General features: G+C 42.8%; 1 protein-coding gene across 2 annotated transcripts in view; it reads left to right on the top strand.

Annotated features, from left to right (window-relative positions):
• Positions 1–1,255: 1,255 nt before the first annotated feature.
• Positions 1,256–24,340, top strand: part of LOC139386648 (neuropilin-1a-like) — a 50,448-nt gene continuing 27,363 nt past the window's right edge. The window contains exons 1-2 of one of the 2 annotated variants that reach the window (XM_071132405.1): positions 1,256–1,976; positions 2,646–2,826. In XM_071132405.1, coding sequence (XP_070988506.1) covers positions 1,907–1,976; positions 2,646–2,826 — 251 coding nt within the window. In that variant the 5' untranslated portion in view covers positions 1,256–1,906. The remainder of the gene's footprint in view (positions 1,977–2,645; positions 2,827–24,340) is intronic. The other variant, XM_071132406.1, reaches the window with a different exon arrangement.

Raw genomic sequence — 24,340 nt, 5'->3', positions numbered from 1 at the left:
CACTATTTACTACGCCTTAACAAAACCAAAACCTACTTGAAGGTAACAGCGCTCATTGTTGCCCCTAGTGGCCAGTTTCCACGGCATATCCCAACGTCCTCAGACATGGATGGAAGTCGAATACTGACTTGTATCACGGGTGACCTGGCTGCCCACACACACACACACACACACACACACACACACACACACACACACACACACACACACACACACACACACACACACACACACACACACACCACAGTGTAGTTCTGTCACATAAGACCTGTTACTATGACACAACTTAACTCAACACACTCAGTCCGGTGTGACTGGCAGTCAGTGGTAGAGCCCTTGACATCCTCTTCAGAAACTTACCAACCTCAACCCAGATGCACAGAGTCAATCGTTCCTACTTCCAAATGAGAGATTTGGGCTCCTATTCATAATGCATCTCAGAGTAGGAGTACTGATCTAGGATCCGTTTTCCCTTTTACATCATAATGAACAAGATTGTATGGACAGGTGGGACTTGAGCTTGAACAGTTGCACCAGGTGGTGATAGGGTTTAAGATGTATTCTTACAAAATGTGGATGTTACTTATCATACGGGAGCTAGCTATGGCGAGAGATTTTATGAAATGTGCTGCCTTTAGTCAAATCTTTTGTCATTGCAGAATATTTTTATTTTGTGTGTGTGTTTGTGGGGGGGGGGGGGGGTTTAAAAAAAACAGTGTGCTGATGATTGAGTTACTTTCTTTCTCACTCCCTTCAGCGATAGCAAGCCTGATCTTTTAACAGACTGTTAGAATGTTGTGTGATCATTAGATAAGAGTTGGCCGACACACTCTGCTTTAATAAGCAATAGGCTACAGAAAACTGTTAGGGACATGGCAGCATTCTTAATGCGTTCTTAATTGGAACAGAAGACAGCTTTCCATATATCAAAATATTCCTCTTAGAATTGAAGTGCCAGTAAAACAATATATAATACTGTAATTGCACAAGAATATAGTAGCCTACTGCAGAAGCAAGGATCTATCAGAAGCAAGGCATCAAGTGTAGTGCTTAAAGTGATTATTCCGCAAAACCCCTTATGCCATTGTTATAAGGGCCTATTGTTATACGTTCAACGCATGTTGTTTTTTGAATTTGCGACAGGTAGCGTAAGATTAGTATATTAAAATGAATGGTTCAACTTTGTTTGTGTATTATCTTCATTCCTTCCAATCCAGAACATCTCCCTCTGCTGTGCGCCAGCGGGAGGAGGGCGCACAGTGTCTTTCGCTCCTGCCCACTCTTCTCGTAGTCATCTGTCTGTGCGTGTTTGCGTCTTGGAGCTGGAATTTTGTGAGTGGAAATGCCACTGTTACTTTCACAGTTGGCGTCAAGTCGAATGAGAGTGACCCTCTGACATTCTACTGTGTCGGTCAGACAGCGCGCATCGGAAAAGGGCCGAACCGTTACCGAACGAATGCAGTCAAAAGGAATAGGAATTGGGGATTTTAGACGGGGTAGTAGTGAGTGGATGAGATATTATTGAATCTTTTAAGTTTATTATTCCACTTTTGATATACAATTATCAGTTATCGATTGATAGGCTAACTGTTGGGGCACTTTAGGCGTCTGGATTTTCAGAATCAACAATTGTTTTCTGCGTTTGGATTATTATTATTTTTATTTTCCTGGGAAATGGCAAGTTCTTATTCTGCGAGAGAAACACGACTTTCCGAGGAAAGAGGAAACAGCAGCTGAATAGGCTACTAAAGGATGCTGGCAACCTGAAGCTGTCAGACAAATTTCTCCTACATTTCTGAGACATTTGTTGTTTTGCTTTGAGGACTATAAAACCGTGGAAATATCAAAGTTAATTTTTTATCTTTTTTTTTTTTTTTTTTTACAGATTTGTGTATTTTACAGTCCAATGATGTATTGTGGATTTATACTGTTATTTTCAACCCAACTCATTGTTGTGGCTCCATTGATTCAAAGCGGTAAGTGTAGACTGTTGAAATCTCATATTTTCTAACATTGGCCTTATAAAAGCCTTAATTTGGACGATTTGAAATCACGACTCACCTGTTTTCGTCACGTCTACGGAGGTGCATCTAGGCTACAGTACAGGGGTTTGCAAGACGCATCTGAAGCCTAAGCTCTCTCGTCTAAATCAGTTGAAAGTCAACCTTTCCAAAGCGGTAGAGTTGCTTGGTTATGTATTTATCTAAAGGTATCGTTCCCTCAACAGTAGGGAGAGGGAATACATGATTTTTGTTCCAAGGTGTTCGTTCTCATGTATGGTGTCGGTAAATGGGCACTTGTGAGAGCATGTCTTTATATTTGCTATGTTATTTACTATTCATGTAGTAAATAACAACAAAAAAAGATACAAAAATGACACAAAGTTGCTTATTTCTGACTCATATCTCATGCTTCACTAGTTTTGAAAAAAGTACACTGGTAAAATGTGTGTTTTTACATCTTCTGTTAATAATTTCCACTGACGATTGGCAGAGCGTTATTACTCTTTTTTCTGAATTATAAAATATATATATTTTAAAGGGTCGCCTACAACATCATCTTGTTTTTTCCTGTTCATTCAAAAATCAGATGTAATTTCTCGCTCACGGAATTCGTTCTTAAATAATTATCTCTGTCTGTTTTAGTTGCAGATAAATGTGGAGATAACATTGAGATAACCAATGCAGATTATCTCACCTCGACTGGCTATCCGAACTCATACCCTCCATCACAGCAATGTATGTGGGTGATATCAGCCCCAGAACCGGGCCAGAAGATACTCATCAACTTTAACCCACATTTTGATCTGGAGGACCGAGAATGCAAGTACGTAAAGCGCTCTTTTTCTGGACGTAGTGTGTGACTCTGCCACCTATTGGTCAATATAAGAACTTTATATTCCAAGGACTCCTTCTGGGGCCGTAGGTATCAGAGTAAGAGTGCTGATCCCCCCTCCCCCCCCCCCCATGTTTTCTATTAATTTAGGTCTACATGGCAAAACTGATCATAAATAAACACTCCTACTGTGAGATGCTTGATGTGAACATGGAAGAGGACTAGACTGGAGCATCAACCATTACCTACTTAAGGGTGTTGTCATTTGAGAGGAAATATAATTGGATCAATGTGTTTTGGTTTTATTATTTGATTTGCTCTGTAGTGCTGTTTACAATATTGTTGGGTCAAAGATCACTTATTTTTTGCCTAGTCCCTGTCTTTAGCTGTGCTACCTAGTGCCGATCATTGATTATGATTTGGGTCACACATACAGTATCTGACAGACACACACACACACAACAACACACATGCATTCTGCACCTTAGGATAAGTGTGCATTCTCACTAACGCCCACATGTTCACAATCTACCATAAATAACCCCATTTGTACAATGATCCCTTTGTCTGTGTAAATCACAGGCTCACTGACTGTCTTGCACATGGGGTCCTTGACTACTATTAGATCACATTTCACCACCAAGGGACCTATAAAATGTGAGCACTCTTTAGGATTCTGGCAGATACTGGATAGTGTATAGCTTTCTATAAGGAGAGATGTTCTTTGGAACCATGCTTGGAATGCCTTCAGTTCCTTGCTACTGCATCCCTAGGTTTTTAGAGAGCAATCAAGTCTGTGTTTTTGAATCTGATGATAGATTTACTGTAATATTCATTCTGACATACATTACAATACGGTGCCTTTGGAAAGTATTCAGACCCCTTGACTTGTTCCACATTTTGTTGGGTTACAGCCTCATTCTAAAATTGATTGAATTGTTGTTACACCTCATCAACCTACACACAATACCCAATAATAACAAAGAAATAAAGTTATTTAGACATTTTTGCTAATTTATTAAAGAGAAAGAAATGTAAATGTCACATTTACATAAGTATTCATACCCTTTACTCAGTACTTTGTTAAAGCACCTTTGGCAGCAATTACAGCCTCAAATCTTCTTGGGTATGATGCTACAAGCTTGGCACACCTGTATTTGGGGAGTTTCTCCCATTCTTCTCTGCAGATCCTCTCAAGCTCTCTCAAGTTGGATGGGGAGCATTGCTGCACAGCTATTTTCAGGTCTCTCCAGAGATGTGCGATCGGGTTCAAGTCCGGGCTCTGGCTGGGCCACTCAATGACATTCAAAGAATTGTCCTGAAGCTAATCCTGCGCTGTCTTGGCTGTCTGCTTGGGGTTGTTGTCCTGTTGGAGGGTGAACCTTCAACCCAGTCTGAGGTCCTGAGCGCTCTTGAGCAGGTTTTCATCAAGGATCTCTGTACTTTGCTCCGTTCATCTTTGCCTCGATCCTGACTAGCGGAAAAACACCCTCACAGCATGATGCTGCCACAACCATGCTTCACCGTAGGGATGGTGCCAGGTTTCCTCCAGACGTGACGCCTGCCATTCAGGCCATAGAGTTCAATTTTGGTTTCATCACACCAGAGAATCTTGTTTTTCATGGTCTGAGAATCTTTAGGTGAGTTTTGGCAAACTCCAAGCAGGCTGTCATGTGCATTTTACTGAGGAGTGGCTTCCATCTACCAAAAGGGCCTGATTGGTAAAGTACTGCAGAGATGGTTGTCTTTCTGGAAGGTTCTCCCATCTCCACAGAGGAACTCAGAGCTCTGTCAGAGTGACCATCGGGTTCTTGGTCACCTCCCTGACCAAGGCCCTTCTCCCCCTTTTTCTCAGTTTGGCCAGGTGGCCAGCTCTAGGAAGAGTCTTGGTGGTTCCAAACTTCTTCCATTCAAGAATGATGGAGGCCACTGTGTTCTGGAGGACCTTCAATGCTGCAGAATGTTTTTTGGTACCCTTTCCCAGATCTGTGCCTCAACACAATCCTGTCTCAGAGCTCTACGGACAATACCTTCGACCTCATGGCTTGGTTTTTCCTCTGACATGCACTGTCAACTGTGGGACCTTATATAGACAGGTGTGTGCCTTTCCAAAGCATGACCAATCAATTGAATTCACCACAGGTGCTTTCCAATCAAGTTGTAGAAACATCTCAAGGATGATCAATAGAAACCGGATGAACCTGAGCTAAATTTTTCGCGTCTCAAAGCAAAGGGTATGAATACTTATTTAAATAAGATATTTCAGTTTTAATTTTTGCATAAATTTGCTCACATTTCTAAATACCTGTTTTCGCTTTGTCATTATGGGGTATTGTGTGTAGATTGATGAGGATTTTTATTTTATTTAATCCATTTTAGAATAAGCCTGTAACGTAACAAAATGTGGAAAAAGTCAAGGGTTCTGAATACTTTCCGAAGGCTCTGTATATAGTGTACAGGATCTATAAGGAGAGATGTAGTTCTTTGGAACCATTGGAACACCGCCAGATTCTCCAGTAAATTAATCACTGTTGACATTGCGTCTCCGAGTTGTAACGCCAACCGAGCCTGTGTTTTTTACTTTGATGATAGGTTTACTGTAATATTTGTTGTGAGGATTTATTTTATAGCTCATAGTCACGGTTTGGTAAATGTGAATGTTGTTTTTGGTTATTAAACAAAAAAAATATCAAATGAGGGGCCGTGGCAAAACCACAGATTCCTACGAGAAAACTTACCCCTTTTCCTTTCATCAACAACATCTGCAAACCAAACTCCAAAACGTGATATTTCAATGTCACCTATAAAACATATGACTGAAACGGTTAGGGTCGTTGTCTTACAGTGGTGGCACTGACCCCGGCACACATGTCGGCATGGGTTCAAATCCGGCCCACTGTTGACTCCACCTCCTCCTACCTTTCCTGTCTTCTCTCTACTGTCTTATCTGTTCAGTAAAAAACATAGAAAATACAAAAGGAGTGTGACTGCCTCACTGCCTCACTCCTTAATATATATATATATACAAAAGTATGCGGACACACCTTAAAATTTGTGGATTCACACCCTTTGCTGACAGGTGTATAAAATCGAGCACACAGCCATGCAATCTCCACAGACAAACATTGACAGTAGGTTGACCCATACTATGGACTTTCAACGTGGCACCATCGTAGGGTGCCACCTTTACAACAAGTCCTGTTGTGTGCTGCTATTGTGAAGTGCAACACTCACTACCAAGTTCCAAACTGCCTCTGGAAGCAACGTCAGCACAATAACTGTTCGTCGGGAGCTTCATGAAATGGGTTTCCATGGCCGAGCAGCTGCACACAAGCCTAAGATCCCCATGCGCAATGCCAAGCGTTGGCTGGAGTGGTGTAAAGCCTGCCAACATTGGACTCTGGACCAGGGGAAACGCATTCTATGGAGTGATGAATCACCATCTGGCAGTCTCACGGTCCATACAGAAATGGTTTGTTGAGATCGGTGTGGAAGAACTTGACTGGCATGGACAGAGCCCTGACCTAAACCCCATCAAACACCTTTGCGATGAATTGGAACGCCGACTGCGAGCCAGGCATATAATCGCCAATATCAGTGCCCAACCTCACTAATGCTCTTGTGGCTGAATGGAAGCAAGCCCCGCAGCAATGTTCCAACATCTACTGGAAAGCCTTCCCAGAAGAGGGGAGGCTGTTATAGCAGCAACGAGGGAATCAACTGCATATTAACGCCCATGACTTCGCAATGAAATGTGCGACGAGCAGATGTCCACATAATTTTGGTCATATATATATATATATATATATATATATATATACAGTGCCTTGCGAAAGTATTCGGCCCCCTTGAACTTTGCGACCTTTTGCCACATTTCAGACTTCAAACATAAAGATATAAAACTGTATTGTTTTGTGAAGAATCAACAACAAGTGGGACACAATCATGAAGTGGAACGACATTTATTGGATATTTCAAACTTTTTTAACAAATCAAAAACTGAAAAATTGGGCGTGCAAAATTATTCAGCCCCTTTACTTTCAGTGCAGCAAACTCTCTCCAGAAGTTCAGTGAGGATCTCTGAATGATCCAATGTTGACCTAAATGACTAATGATGATAAATACAATCCACCTGTGTGTAATCAAGTCTCCGTATAAATGCACCTGCACTGTGATAGTCTCAGAGGTCCGTTAAAAGCGCAGAGAGCATCATGAAGAACAAGGAACACACCAGGCAGGTCCGAGATACTGTTGTGAAGAAGTTTAAAGCCGGATTTGGATACAAAAAGATTTCCCAAGCTTTAAACATCCCAAGGAGCATTGTGCAAGCGATAATATTGAAATGGAAGGAGTATCAGACCACTGCAAATCTACCAAGACCTGGCCGTCCCTCTAAACTTTCAGCTCATACAAGGAGAAGACTGATCAGAGATGCAGCCAAGAGGCCCATGATCACTCTGGATGAACTGCAGAGATCTACAGCTGAGGTGGGAGACTCTGTCCATAGGACAACAATCAGTCGTATATTGCACAAATCTGGCCTTTATGGAAGAGTGGCAAGAAGAAAGCCATTTCTTAAAGATATCCATAAAAAGTGTCGTTTAAAGTTTGCCACAAGCCACCTGGGAGACACACCAAACATGTGGAAGAAGGTGCTCTGGTCAGATGAAACCAAAATTGAACTTTTTGGCAACAATGCAAAACGTTATGTTTGGCGTAAAAGCAACACCCACAGTTTGACTTTCTTATGGCTCATCCTAATAGAAATGTATTGTCTGAACTGAATTCCTCCCTTATCAGATAGAATGTCCGGGGAAGCTGCAGTGCCTGACTGCATCCCAAATGTCACCCTATTCCCTATTACACTACTTTGGACACCTCTGGTCAAAAGTATTACACAATATAGGGAATAGGGTGCCATTTGGGATGCAGACCACTAGGTGTCTGCCATCGCTCCCCTATATTTTAATTAAATTACAGAGCCAAATAGAACATACATGTTCCTGATGACTATCCAACCAAAGAATTTTAAACGTGATGGTTCTTTTTGCCTTCAAGCATTAGTCCAAAACATTCAGGGTTTTTCTTCGAACGAGAGGTCTATAATTATGTTTTCAGTGTGGTGCCCGAGCAACAACCTCTCCCTCAACATCAGAAAGACCAAGGAGCTGATCGTGGACTACAGGAAATGGAGGGCCGAGCACGCCCCATTCACATCGAAGAGGCTGTAGTGGAGGGGGTTGAGAGCTTCAAGTTCCTCTGTGTCCACATCACTAAGGACCTATCATGGTCCAAATACACCAACACAGTCGTGAAGAGGGTACGACAAAACCTCTTCCCCCTTTAGGAGGCTGAAAAGATTTGGCATGGGCCCTCATATCCTCAAAACGTTATACAGCTGCACCATTGAGAGCGTCTTGACTGGCTGCATCACCGCTTGGTAAGGCAACTGCTTGGCATCTGACCATAAGGCGCTACAGATTGTAGTGCATATGGGCCAGTGTATCACTGGCGCCGAGCTCAATGGCATGTCATCCAGGACCTCTATACCAGGTGGTGTCAGAGGGAGGTCATAAAAATTGTCAAAGACTCCAGACACCCAAGTCATAGACTGTTCTCTTTGCTACCGCACGGCAAGCAGTACCAGAGCGCCAAGTCTGGGAACAAAAGGCTCCTTTACAGCTTCTACCCCCCAAGCCATAAGACTGCTGAACAGTTCATCAAATATCTACCCTGTCTATTTGCATTGACCCCCTTTTTATTTTCACTGACCCTCTTGAACTGGCTCTCTTCACACTCACTGAACTCTACTCACAGACTCACACATACTACACACACACACACACACACACACACACACACACACACACACACACACACACACACACAATCACGCTCTTTCACGCTCTTTACATGCGCTGCTACTACTCTGTTAGTTATCTATCCTGATTGTCAAAATCAAATACAATTTCATTGGTCACAAATACACATGGTTAGCAGATGTTAATGTGAGTGTAGCGAAATGTTTGTGCTTCTAGTTCCGACCATGCAGTAATATCTATGTTTAGTCACATTTACCCCTACCTACATGCACATTTTACCTCAATTAGCTCAACTATCTCGTACCCCTGCACATTGACTCGGTACCTGTAGTGAGGTGTGTACTGGCGGCAGAGAAGTCAGGTGCAGGAGAGCGGAAACTGATTTACAACGGTTTCGTTTAATATCCATAAACCACCGTCAACAGAACAATACAATTAATGGGCCAAACAAAACCCTGTAAATAACAGCATACCGTTGTACTACAAGAAGCAATTACGGACAAGGACATGGGGGGGAACCCGAGGGTTAATTACACAACATGGAATTGATGGAATTGGAACCAGGTGTGATGGAAGACAAGACAAAACCAATGGAAAATGAAAAGTGGTTCAACGATGGCTGGAAGGTCGGTGACTTCGACCGCCGAACGCCGCCGGAACAAGGAGAGAGACCAACTTCGGCAAAAGTCGTGACAGTACCGGTATTCCTTGTGTATAGTCTCGTTATTGTTATTTTATTGTGTTACAGAGAGAGAGAGAGGGAGAGACAGAGACAGAGAGATAGAGAGAGATAGAGAGAGAGAGAGAGAGAGACAGGGAGAGAGAGAGAGAGAGAGAGATAGAGAGAGATGGAGAGAGAGAGAGAGAGAGAGAGAGAGAGAGACAGGGAGAGAGAGAGAGAGACAGACAGACACAGAGAGGGAGAGAGAGAGAGACAGAGAGAGAGAGAGAGAGAGAGAGAGAGAGAGAGAGAGAGACAGACACAGAGAGGGAGAGAGAGAGAGACAGAGAGAGAGAGAGAGACAGAGAGAGAGAGAGAGAGAGAGAGAGAGAGAGAGAGAGAGACAGAGACAGAGACAGAGACAGAGACAGAGACAGAGAGAGCGCTAAAATGGAAAGGTTAGAAAGGAGGTTTGCTGGAGAAATGCAGTTTTGAACTCTTCCCTTGAAATCACAGTCGGAACTGACACAATAACATTCATGGAGTGGTCAGATATCAAAATAACATCAATAAGGCTTTTGTGGAGATGCTCTGTGCCTTGAGTCGATATGCCAGCATGACTGTGGCCAATGTGGAGAAGCATCAAAGACAGAGTGTGTCCCGGTCAAAATGTTGCACTATGGAATAGGGTGCTATTTGGGATTTAATCCTAAATCTAACCAAAGACAGACTTATCTCACACTGACACTAAAATTGCATGACCGTTTTTTAAATTTGTTTGAACAGTTTCCTCGAGCGTGAGACCATGACACAGCGAGAGAGAGAGAGAGCAATAGAGCGAAAGGTTAGGAAGGAGGTTTGAATCATACTCATAATCACAGACAGCACTTTGAATCGTTCTGAATCATACTCATAATCACAGACAGCACTTTGATTCATTCTGAATCATACTCATAATCACAGACAGCACTTTGAATCTTTCTGAATCATACTCATAATCACAGACAGCACTTTGAATCTTTCTGAATCATACTCATAATCACAGACAGCACTTTGAATCGTTCTGAATCATACTCATAATCACAGACAGCACTTTGATTCATTCTGAATCATACTCATAATCACAGACAGCACTTTGAATCGTTCTGAATCATACTCATAATCACAGACAGCACTTTGATTCATTCTGAATCATACTCATAATCACAGACAGTACTTTGAATCGTTATGAATCATACCCATAATGATTCTAAGGAGAAATGCCACATCAGCATGGCCTACTGTTCAATCAGCCGTTTACATTTAGGTTTTACCTAGCGTGTCAACTTCCAGACACACCAATGTGTTTAGCCTCAATGTGTTTGTTTCAATGGAAGCAGAATGGCTCTTTCCAACTGCTTTCCTCAGCAGTGGAGGCAAAATCAGGAAAGGCCAGGTGTATTGTTGGATCCAACATGGGTTGTTTGTGGTTTTGCTTCTAAGGAACTAAATTGGGTCATGAACTTCTACAACAATCTGTTTGTTTGTTCTCGGTTCCATGGGCATGTTCCTCTTATTTCACCACTTTGAAGTTGACAGGAATCTTAACAGCTAAATGAACTGACAGACTGATTATATTAGAGCCTTGGAAGGTCAGTCTGCCCTCCCATCTTGCACGTAAATACCGTTGGTGGCTCCAAATGTACTCACAAGAGTATATCCTGTGTCATTTCGTGACATTGGCCTAGGATACAAGTTTTAAAAGCAACCATAACGCACAAATCCTAACTTAAGATCTTTGGCGCTTGAGATTAGAATTTTCACCCAAATCTCCCAATTACATCTATGGAAGATTAATGCGAACATCAGAGTTACGACTGATGTGCTTGTCTGAAGTTACTCTCTCGTGAACTTCAAGTCGTGTATCTGAATCAAATCTTAATGCCAGGATGTAGGGTGATTACAGGACTAAAGGCTGCATGAGGCACACTTCATGTTCCCTTGTTGTCTGTAGTTGACGTAACCTTTGTGGTATGACAAATATAAAACAAAACCACAACTGCAGACCTGCAGACTCCCAACCAGCAGTGGTGCTGCTGTTGACCTGGCCAAAGACATTGTCTGACTACCAAATGGCACCACTATGTAGGGACTATGTAGGGACTATGTAGGGACTATGTAGGGACTATGTAGAGACTATGTAGAGACTATGTAGGGACTATGTAGGGACTATGTAGGGACTATGTAGGGACTATGTAGAGACTATGTAGAGACTATGTAGGGACTATGTAGGGACTATGTAGGGACTATGTAGGGACTATGTAAGGACTATGTAGGGACTATGTAGGGACTATGTAGGGACTATGTAAGGACTATGTAAGGACTATGTAGGGACTACGTAAGGACTATGTAGGGACTATGTAGGGACTATGTAGGGACTATGTAAGGACTATGTAGGGACTATGTAGGGACTATGTAGGGACTATGTAAGGACTATGTAGGGACTATGTAAGGACTATGTAGGGACTATGTAAGGACTATGTAGGGACTATGTAAGGACTATGTAGGGACTATGTAAGGACTATGTAGGGACTATGTAGGGACTATGTAGGGACTATGTAAGGACTATGTAGGGACTATGTAAGGACTATGTAGGGACTATGTAAGGACTATGTAAGGACTATGTAGGGACTACGTAAGGACTATGTAGGGACTATGTAGGGACTATGTAAGGACTATGTAAGGACTATGTAGAGACTATGTAGGGACGAGGGTCTCCTGCTATGGAGAAATGGATACAACTCTAATTGAATGATCCCCTCAGTGTGGTCAATTCATTTCCACTGCGCCACTATGGCTCTGTGGTCATTGTGGTCATCCAGATGAAAGACTTGGGGTTAGTTAGATGGCTGGTGGTGGCTGTTATAGAGCCACAGGCCAGTTAGCGTGATGACCGGTTGCACTATGACCTCTTGGACAGACCTCTGGATTTCTTATTTTCTGCCCTGAGGCTCTTGCGTCCCTGCCTTTCCTTAACTTTCCTTTCATCTCCTTTCCTCTCCTCTCCTATCCTTCCCGTTCCTCTCCTTTCCTCTCCTTTCCTCTCCTCTTCTTTCCTCTCCTCTCCTTTCCTCTCCTTTCCTTTCATTTCCATTCCTTCCCTTCCCTTCCCTTTCCTCTCCTTTCCTCTTCTTTCCTTTCCTTTCCTCTCCTTTCCTTTCCTTTCCTTTCCTCTCTTCTACTTTCCTTTCATCTAATTTCCTCTCCTTTCCATTCCACTCCTTTCCTCTCCTTTCCTTTCCATTCCTTCCCTCTCCTTTCCTTTATTTTCCTTTCCTCCCCTTTCATTTCCTCTCCTCTCCTTTCATTTCCTCTCCTTTCCTCTTCTTTCTTTTCCTTTCCTGTTCTCCTCTTTTTTCTTCTTCTGACTTTTCTCACTCTACTGTATATGCTCACTGAACTCTGGACACTCATCGGTTTCTCATTTTTCTTCTCTACACACATTCCCTCTATCTCTCTCCCTCTCGCTCTCTCATTGTAGCTGAAGCTATAGAGTTGAAGTCGGATGTTTACATGCACTTAGGTTGGAGTCATTAAAACTCATTTTTCAACCACCACAAATGTATTGTTAACAAACTATAGTTTTGGCAAGTTGGTTAGGACATCTAATTTGTGCTTGACACAAATCATTATTATTATAATTGTTTACAGACAGATTATGTCACTTATAATTCACTGTATCACAATTCCAGTGGGTCAGAAGTTTAAATGCACTAAGTTGACTGTGCCTTTAAACAGCTTGGGAAATTCCAGAAAATGATGTCATGGCTTTAGGAGCTTCTATTAGGCTAATTGACATAATTTGAGTCAATTGGAGGTGTACCTGTGGATGTATTTCAAGGCCTACCTTCAAACTCAGTGTCTCTTTGCTTGACATCATGGGAAAATCAAAAGAAATCAGCCAAGACCTCAGAAAAAGTTGTAGACCTCCACAAGTCTGGTTCATCCTTGGGAGCAATTTCCAAACACCTGAAGGTACCACGTTCATCTGTACAAACAATAGTATGCAAGTATAAACACCATGGGACCATGCAACCGTCATACCGCTCAGGAAGGAGACGCATTCTGTCTCCTAGAGATGAACCTACTTTCCTGCGAAAAGTGCAAATCAATCCCAGAACAACAGCAAAGGACCTTGGGAAGATGCTGGAGGAAACAGGTACAAAAGTATCTATATCCACAGTAAAACGAGTCCTATATCGACATAACCTGAAAGGCCGCTCAGCAAGGAAGAAGCCACTGCTCCAAAACCGCCATAAATAAGCCAGACTACGGTTTGCAAATGCACATGGGGACAAAGATTGTACTTTTTGGAGAAATGTCCTCTGGTCTGATGAAACAAAAATATAACTATTTGGCCATAATGACCATCCTTATGTTTGGAGGAAAAAGGGGGAGGCTTGCTAGCCAAAGAACACCATCCCAACCGTGAAGCACGGGGGTGGCAGCATCATGCTGTGGGGGTGCTTTGAACTTCACAAAATAGATAGCATCATGAGGCTGAAAAATGATGTGGATATATTGAAGCAACATCTCAACCCATCAGTCAGGAAGTTAAAGCTTGGTCGCAAATGGTTCTTCCAAATGGACAGTAACTCCAAGCATACTTCCAATGTTGTGGCAAAATGGCTTAAGGACAACAAAGTCAAGGTATTGGAGTGGCCATCACAAAGCCCTGACCTCAATCCTATTGAAAATTTGTGGGCAGAACTGAAAAAGCGTGTGCGAGCAAGGAGGCCGACAAACCTGACTCAGTTACACCACCTCTGTCAGGAGGAATGGGCCAAAATTCACCCATCTTATTGTGAGAAGCTTGTGGAAGGCTACCCGAAACGTTTGACCCTAGTTAAACAATTTCAAGGCAATGCTAATTGAGTGTATGTAAACTTCTGACCCACTGGGAATGTGATGAAAGAAATAAAACCTGAAATAAATTATTCTCTCCACTATTATTCTGACATTTCACATTCTTAAAATGAAGTGGTGATCTTAACTGACCTAAGACAGGGATTTTTTACTCGCACACGCTTTTTCAGGATTAAATGTCAGGAATTGTGAAAAACTAAGTTTAAACGTTTTTGGCTAAGGTGTATGTAAACTCCCAACTTCAACTGTATGTTTAACTCTGTATAACCCATGTCCTTCCTCTACTAGGGCAAAGTGCACTCCAATAATGTTTACCCCCTGCACAGTGGCCCTGCCAGCCTGTTAACGTCTTGGGACAATGATCTTTGCTGTTGAACTATTTGTGAACTTCACGACTGGGTTTCACTGAATAGCCACATAATTTGGAGTCACTTACATAAACATGACAGGAGGCGTGAGTCCCAAATGGCACCCTATTCACTATATAGAAGCCCAATGGGCCCTGGTCAAAAGTAGTGCACTAAACAAGGAATAGGGTGCCATTTTTTTATGCAAAAATAATGAACCATCCTGTGTATAAGTAAAGACTTCCTCCAGAGGACTTCTGTTTTAAGCAGAAAACATTCACTTGATATATAAATAGGTATTAACTGTTCTATAATTCTGATTTTGAGCAATTGTGTTCCTTGTTATTTCTCAAGACTGTTGTCATGATTGTTTGGATGGGTTTTCCAAAGCAAATGTAGTCACTCACATTGGCTTAAACCAGACGAAACACTGTGCTGTGTCCCAAATGGCACCTTATTCCCTTTATAGTGCATTACATTTGTGTGCTCTGGTTAAAAGAAGTGCACTATATAGGGTGCCATTTGAGACGGAACACTGCGTGTGTTCTGTTTACCCACACACAGACAATGGATGTAAAATGTGCTCTTCAGTCATCTTCAGTCTAAAGTGCATTTTAGTAATCAGAGCATCAGAGGTCCTTTGCCTCCCTACTGATCAGCGGGCTGCAGTGCTGCACAGCCAAATGAAAACACATGTCAGATTAAGGCCTAACGAGCAGATTAACGAGGAGAGAGTTTAGACAAAACTCAGATTCAGAGCAGTGCTGCACTGCGATCTCACAGCTGCTTTCCCTCCCTGGATTTACAGAACAGAAAGCACCCACTTCCAGATGTCTTCAGGACTTAGTAAACGCCTCGAGTCTCAAGAACTGCGTACCAGACCTGGGTTGAAGTACTCTTTGAAATGATTTCAAATACTTAATCTGTGCTTGATTGACCTTGCCTGATTTAAATAGACCAATAGAATAGTAGCACACCAAGCTCATCTGTCACTCCAGGCAGGCTAGATCAAACATTCAAAATATTTGAAACGTTTCAAATAGTATTTGAACCCAGGACCTGCTGTCTACAGCATGTTTGTACAAAGCCTGTCCCCCTTGAGAGTGAAAGTTCACTGTGAATAGTCATATTGTCCTATTAATATGTCGACTTTTGAGATACCATGGTAACATGATGTGTATGCGTGTCTGTGCTAACAACAGTCATGAGACACTGAACATCAAACAGCCAAATATAGCAACCTGGTCTCGGAGCATTTCATTTTATAATTTTTTTGTAAATCCGAGACACTCCATTTATTATGATATGTTACGTTTTATATGTTTTGTATTAATTTGTGGATGTCCATCATCCATTTAGTATGATAAATAAAAAATTACAATTCGTATGATATGTTAAGAATTTGCTAAATTGACAATATTTTACGAATTTGCTAAAATTATAATATGCTACGATTTTGCAAAATATATGATATGTTACGAATTCTAATTTGTAGTGGATAACATTAGCTAGGCTAGGGGTTAGCATTAGGGGAATAGGGTTAAGGTTAGGAGTTAAGTTAAAGCGGAAGGGTTGGCTAAAAGTAGTTGAAAAGTTGCTAATTAAGCTAAAATGCTAAAGTTGTCCATTATGAGATTCAAACATGCAACCTTTGAGTTGCTAGATGTTCAGGTTATACACCCACCCATCCACCCTGACCAACCACCGACCATTCGTTTTTACCTTTAGTAACCTTCTGTCTTATGTAATCCTACCAAACATAATATATCATACTAATTTGAGTGTCCCAGATTTAGCTTTACTATGTTATGTCTAATCTATGAGACAAAGCTGAAAATGGTGCAATAGTGCTTTTGACTCTGTTTGGATCATGTGATTCTAGCTTTAGGCGATTTCAGAGTGGACAAAAGGTCCATAGGAATGCAGGGAGACGTCTTGCTGCTTAGGTCAGGATCTCTAAGGGGTCAAAGGTGAATCAGACGGTTGCCCAGTTAGTGTCCTCAGTTAAAGGGAGGATGGTCTATATCACTTCAGCATGGCAGAGGCTGCATCTCAAATGGCACTCTATTCCCTATACAGTGCACTACATTTGACCAGGGCCCATATAGGGAATAGTGTGACAGATAGGAAGACAGATAGGAAGTTAGGGTTAGCCGCCCACCAACAGCAGGGACCCTGGTGGAGAATAACTCTCTATCACGAGTGGCATGGAGGAATGCAGTCTAAGGCACGCCTGTATCAGGCGTCACTACTATGCCTTGTATCTGCTCCTCACGCAACACAAAGCCCTCAGGCTGACCCCCAAGTCTGTCTGAACTCATAAAGCAGCATTGTTTATTAGGCGGGACCGGAGAGGACCAATGATATGCACTGAGTGTACAAAACATTAAGAACACCTTCCTAATACCTTTCCAAGCCAACCCGTCATATTATAGCCGCTAACTACTACACACAGCTTACATTGTTAATGTCACCATATTAGGTAACCTTGTCACCATCATAGCTAGTCAACATAGCTACTAGAAGTAAACCCACTACAATCATGCAGCACAGTGTACAGTCAGCAAGCAGTTTAGCAGTTACACTGTCAGGCCCCGGTCGCAATAAATTAATATAACCAAAAGCTTACCTTGACTTAGAACAGTTCCAGTGGATAGCCATAGCCAGCAAGCTAACATTAGCACCCCTCTCTATTTCAGATCGGTGTTGGAGTAGGATAAACTAGCTAGGTGCATTCGCTAGCTAAGTGAAAGTGTTTTTATTTTATTTATTTTTTACAAAATATGAAATCTCTCTCTCACTCTTGCTTTTCCTTAATTTGTTAAGAAATACATTTGTTCAAAACTGTTCAACTATTGTCTTTCTCTCTCTTTGAGTCAACTACTCACCACATTTTGTGCACTACAGTGCTAGCTAGCTGGAGCTTATGCTTTCAGTACTGGATTGATTCTCTGATCCTTTGATTAGGCTGACAACATGCCAGTTCATGCTGCAAGAACTCTGATAGGTTGGAGGACATTCTCCAGAAGTTGTCATAATGAGTGTGTAAGTCTATGGAAGGGGTGAGAAACATGAGCCTCCTAGGTTTTGTAGTGAAGTCAATGTATCCAGAGGAGGACGGAAACCAGCTGTCCTCCGGCTACACCATGGTACAGAGTTACTGTAGACTTTCATTGTTTTAATCAATTATTTGATGATGTGAATATATTTAGTATAGTTTTATCTTTAAAGGATAATTTTTTTTATGTTTCTCTATTTTTATTTTTATGAAATTCACTGAGGAGGATGGTCCTCCCTTTCCACCTGAGGAGCCTCCACTGACTCCAACGTTTCCCACAGTTGTGTCAAGTTGGCTGGATGTCCTTTGTGTGCTGGACCATTCTTGATACACACAACAAACTGTTGAGCGTGACAAACCCAACAGTGTTGCAGTTCTTGACACAAACCGGTGTGCCTGGCACCTACTACCATACCCTGTTCAAACGCACTTAAATATTTTGTATTGCCCATTCGCCTTCTGAATGGCACACATACACAATCCATGTCTCAATTGTCTCAAGGCTTAAAATACTTATTTAACACGTCTCCTCCCCTTCATCTAGACTGATTGATGTGGATTTAACAAGTGACATCAATAAGGGACCATAGCTTTCACCTGGATTCACCTGGTCAGTCTATGTCATGGAAAGAGCAGGTGTTCATAATGTGCATAATATACAGCGAACACTGTTTTGAAGCCACCGTGTCTCCATGTTGGTTCTCCCTCTCCATTGTGAAAAAGATTTTGGAAGCTATGGATATGCATTTATTAATGTCTACATTTGTTTTTACCACGTTTATTCCACTAGACACCTTAATGCATACGTAAAAAAGTATATAATGTGAGCTAAACATTAAAAAAAAATCTTAAATACATTTTGTCCTTGAAACATTTAATTGAAATAATCTAGAGTTCTATTAATTCCTATGGAGGACTGCTCCTACTAAGGTGACAAGTGGCTTCGAAACGCATCTCATTGGCCAATACATAGCATCAGCAATCTAGTGTTTATATACATAATTGGAGAGGACAGCATACGTCTTGAATACTTGACTCATTCTCCACACGACTGTGGAGGAGTTGGAGATTAGACTTGTGTCCCAAATGGCACCCTATTCCCTGTATAGTGCACTACTTCTGACCAGAGCCCTATGGACCGTGGTGCACTAGAATCGTAAATAGGGTGCTGTTTGGGATGGAGATCAGATCTAGTACAGCTGTAGTCTAAAAATAAGAGTTACTGCTGTGTCCTCTGCCTGCCCATGTGGATAGAAAAGAGTGGACATGGTCTGGTCACTCTTGTGAATCAACTCAAAGGTGTTTGTGTTTTTCAGGTGTGCTGTGTAGAAATTGATTATTGACATCTTTCTAATGACCGCCAGGACAAACATTAATGTATTGATAAGTACGTTTTTGTGCTATAATATGGATGAAAAATAGCCTTGATCACCAATCATCATGAGGACTCCAGTCACCATGTCTGTGTTTCCATCTCGGGGTCAGTCAGACACTACAAGGCTGAAACAGAGGTGTTTGTGGCCAGCCGGCTGGAATCACACAGCCCAGTAAGCCCCATTAGGGAACACTGCTTTTCTTTCAGAGAGAAGGTGACAGTGTTTGTCTGCCTGCCTGTCTATCTGTCCGGACTGCGTCCCAAATGGCACCTATTCCCTACATGGGGTACTGGTCAAAAGTAGTACGCTATATAGGGAATAGGGTGCTATTTGGGATGCAGCCTTTGTCTGTCAAGCTGAGCGGAGAGGAGGCCATTACCAGGGGAGGTTGAGAGGAGGTTGAGGTGGTGAGTTTGAGTTAATTAACATCATATGTTTTGGGGGAGTGGGTTCCGTCTCTGGGAGGTATGTCCCCTCAGGCTCAGGCAGAAAGGGGTGATAAACTTGTCTTGGTGACAAATACTAAAACCATGTCAAAACGCGGCCAGACTGACAGTGTTTATTGCTTTCGCTTAACTCACTTAAATGTGTAGAAGGGTAGACGGTGTGTCATCTGACAAAGGGCTCTTTTCCCGTTAACTCTCAAAGGTATATACGTTAAATTTTCAGTATTTAGACTTGAGTACACACTTTAAATGTTTGTTTAACCTAAACGGTACACTGACTGAGGCATTTGGTATAGTGACACATTTAAGTGGTTGGCCCCCTAGGTTCAATTTGACTGTATTTGTTCAAGGCCTGAACAGACAGGTGTTTTGTAACGTTGTGCTCATTAACAGTGGCTTACGCTCTTTTCTAGACACCTTAGCTAGACCTGTAAAATGGCGCTCTGTTGTTGAAGACCCAGGTAATTATGGTACGTTGTTTGTCGACACCCAGCAGGTGAGGATCACCTTCGCGTGGCCGAAATTTGCAATGTCCTGTCTGGTCCTTAAGGGAATCTGTCTATTATCCTCTGCCTATGTACATTGTGTAGCTTATGATCACCTATAAAAACACGTCGTAGTTAATGCACCAGACAAGAGATCCTCATAATCAAACAATACCATCAATCAAACTCCAAACATAAAACATACATGAATTATGACGACAATCTTTGCACCTGACTAGTTTATTGGTCACAGACAGTCACAGCTTAGGGCATAAAATGTGTTTCCAATGTTTAAATGAACACTGCATTATAAAATCTATTCATTCTGTTCACGGCAGGCTTTATTTGACCTGTGGGAAGCGTTTTAAGTGGCCTCTTGTAAAGCACTAGTGCCTAGCACTTCAGTGATGTTGTGTATGTATGCCATTTTTATTCATTTGCATCATGCCCCACTCAGATGGACTCGTAAAAGCAGCACCATGGGGAGATAGAATGCAGATGGCTATACAGGCCTGACCTGGGGCTTTCATTGCTCACTGAGACAGCCCTATTAACCAACCAAAAATCTATCCTCACACCCTTGTTAAATAGACTACTTTCCCCCTTATTGTCCAGTAGAATCGCTGGTTAGGTTATTCATGCCCTCTTAGGAGAATGGTCTGGTAAGTGCTTTGCTTTGGTTCACTACAAATACACACACACACACACACACACACACAGACACACACACACACACACACACACACACACACACACACACACACACACACACACACACACACACACACACACACACACACACACACACACACACACACACACACACACACACACACTACAATAGCACGTCCATCTGGGGCTTAAAACAGTAGTAACCTTCTTGTCCTAAAGTAAGGACTTCCTTAACAACTGAATGTGATATTCTAACACAATAATTGTCCTCCTATATCATATATCTTATTACCATTTGGACTATGCTAGTTGTGTTACCTTACCCTCCCCACGGCTATATTCTCTCCATCATCTATCATCTGGAAGGCATCATGGGAACGTTTACAAGCCCGGCCAGCTTTTCTTTACTTGCACGCACACCACACACACACACACACACACACACACACACACACACACACACACACACACACACACACACACACACACACACACACACACACACACACAAAAACACACACGCACACACACACACACACACACACAAAATACACGCTGGGAATAAATCAGTGTGCCTGCAAGGCTAGCAGCCTCCCTCCATCCTCTCCTCCTCTCGCTAGAGAAGTCAAGTCATTAGTGATTCCACTGGCAAAGCCACGCTCAGGGTTAATTCAGCCTGCGGTGTCAAACAGGCTGGAAACTGGAAACTGTCGATGGACGGACACACTCTGTCTGAGTCTCAGCTGGGTCCTGCTCCAGGGCAGATGGAAAATGTCTCATCAGACACAGTCAGACATACCGTTAGCCAGACACAGCTGTAACACCATTGCCAGAGACAGAGACACACTTCCAGGACAAACTCACTCACTCCTAGTCACTCCCCTGGCCCTAAAATTAGATGCAACCCTACAGATGGTGTGTCTTAGAACAGAATGCAACACTGTGCCTCCCTGCTGGTGCAGACAGACACCAACCCCTCCCTCCCTTTCTCTCTTTCTCTCTTTTGTCTTTCTCTTTCGTCTCTCTCTCCTCGTCCTCCCAACCCCACTCCGTTTGCAGTTCTATTGGGCCAAGCAGCTGAGGAGGATGAGCAACCCCATCCTTCCCCCTCTATTTCCACACAGGCAGCAAAAAGAACCCACAGTGAATCCTACAGGGAAATTAAAAAGAGGAGAGGTGGAACCCTTCATTGGTGATCTCTAATCCACCCGAGGATGGGGAGTTTTTTGGCGGAGTGGGACAGAGACAGCCGTCGTCATCAAGCCTGCTTAGACAGCAGCCATGGGATTAGGAAGAGACAACTATACAGGATTCAGAAAATACTAATTCACCCTTGAGTACCATCCAGTACTTGCAGTGTTGCTGTTTTCATTTTACATATTGATCCCATTATGTGTGATCCGTGGGGTAAACAAAACAGTTAGTGTGTTCACATTGATTCATGTGGTTAGAGTAGATACTATTGGTTCACGTGTTGTCCATATGTTAGCAGGCTGGGTTACAAAGATATACTCTCTCACACACACACAAACACACACCCCAGAGAGGTGCCTGAGAGCCCAATGAGAGAACAAACCTGGCCTCTAGTAGTTGCCTTGAAAAGGGCATTGTCTAAAACCTCACGTCAACAGCTTTTTACAAGGGCTTGTGTTCTTAGCCATGAGAAAACAACTTGTCCACAGAGAGAAATTCCTCTGCCAATGTACCATGATGGGGCTGTCTACGTACAGAATCAAACTCCCGGGCAAACTTGCTGATGAAGTAGCTGTGTGTAAAGCCTAGGATACGTCCCCAATGGCATCCTATTCCCTATATAGTGCACTACTTTTGACCCGGGCCCTGGTCAAAAGTAGGGCACTACATAGGGAATAGGGTGCCATTTGGGGCGTAGCCCTAGACTTATTTTTGCAGGCCAGGCAGAGGCTGTTTCCACAGCTGGCTCAGAAAGGAAAAGGGTTGTTGGCTCGGCTGTGCCTGGAAAAAAAAGTAGTATGTTCTCCAACAGGCACCATGAGCTCATCATTTCATCTCCGCATTTCACACACATACACACGGTCACACATGAGAGAGAGAGTGCATTCACAGTTCACACCCAATCACGTTTAATGGAATTAGGTACAGTATAAAACAGAAGGGTTGGGGTTGGGTTCATCTTTTGTGGACAGATTCACGTTAAACGGGAGTGACAACTTTCGCGAGAACTTTACTTCTGGGTAACCGAGATTAGGGTTGGGTTATCCTCCGCTTGTTCTCAAACACTCACACACAGACGTTACAGTACACACACAAACATGTACGCACATTCTAGTACTGTAGAGATTAGAGAATTATCTTTGTTAGCTGACCCAGAGTGGTAGGGCACAGGGAATGGTCTATATAAGAATGAGCTGATAATATTTTAGGTGATAATGTATGAGGTTATAATGTATGAAGTGACCATGTATGAGGCGATAATGCATGAGCCGATAATTTATGGGACGATAATGTGTGAGGTGATATTGTCTGAGGTTCCCATGGAACACTGATAACAGAGGCAGATGAAGTCCCCCCTGGAGCATACTGCTCCGTGGGAGTACAAACGTTCTCATGTTTCCTCATCTTCGTTGTCTTGTTATTACAACCCTCCCAGTGGGTATAGACCCTCAGTAGTTACCTCAACTCCCATATCATCCATCCATAGCATTCTACAACGGGCTTTTCATCTCAGTAGATTGAGGGCGTGTGGTCAAATCTCTAAACCTAACAAAGGAGTTGGGTTTGAGGAGCAGAGCTATTGTATGATTAACCCAAACCGCTGTCTGAGTTGGTCTTGGAATGACGCTATGTGCAACATAGCCTGGAATCCAAACTGATTATTGTTTCCGTATTGTTTGATCAACTCTGGGGCCTTTTTCCTGAACCATCAGGTGTGTTTGACTCCCCCTCCCCTTTCTAGCTCTAACTTGGCTGACAGCTACTTTATTGAGGAAAAGTATACTTACTAGGCCTGTGACATGTGCTTGTCCCACCTAGCTATCTTAGGACGAATGCACTAACTGTAAGTCGCTTTGGATAAGACCGTCAGTTATATAACTAAAATGTAAATGTTAATGTCCAGTCTGAGATTCAAAGGTTGGGGGTTCAATTCCTCATTCACGCTATAGAAACAATAAATGGGCTCCAGCCCATTCTTTATTATTATTTTTGAATATATCTTTTTTTAAATCTCCCCAATTTGGTATCCAATTGGCAGTTACAGTCTTGTCTCATCGCTGCAACTCTCGTACGGGCTCGGGAGAGGCGAAGGTCGAGAGCCGTGCGTCCACCGAAACACAACCCAATCAAGCCGCACTGCTTCTTGGCACATTGCCAACTTATCCCAGAAGCCAGCCGCACCAATGTGTCGGAGGAAACACCGAACACCTGGCGACCGTGTCAGCGTGCACTGCACCCGGCCCGCCACAGGAGTCACTAGTGAGCGATGGGACAAGGACATCCCTGCCGGGCAAACCCTCCCCTAACCCAGACGATGCCGGGCCAATTGTGCACCGCACCATGAGTCTTCGGGCCGCGGCCAGCCATGACAGAGCCTGGACTCAAACCCGGAATCTCTAGTGGAACATCTAGCACTGCGATGCAGTGTCTTAGACCACTGCGCCACTCGGGAGGCCTTTCTACGGGTCGTTCTGGCTCTGACAAGGCTTTATACTACTACTACTACTACTACTACTACTACTACTACTACTACTGCCAC

This window comes from Oncorhynchus clarkii, chromosome 28 (assembly GCF_045791955.1).
Source record: "Oncorhynchus clarkii lewisi isolate Uvic-CL-2024 chromosome 28, UVic_Ocla_1.0, whole genome shotgun sequence".
Classification (NCBI taxonomy): Eukaryota; Metazoa; Chordata; class Actinopteri; order Salmoniformes; family Salmonidae; genus Oncorhynchus; species Oncorhynchus clarkii.
Note: the sequence above shows the minus strand (reverse complement) of the source record. Positions and strands in the feature narration are given on the sequence as shown.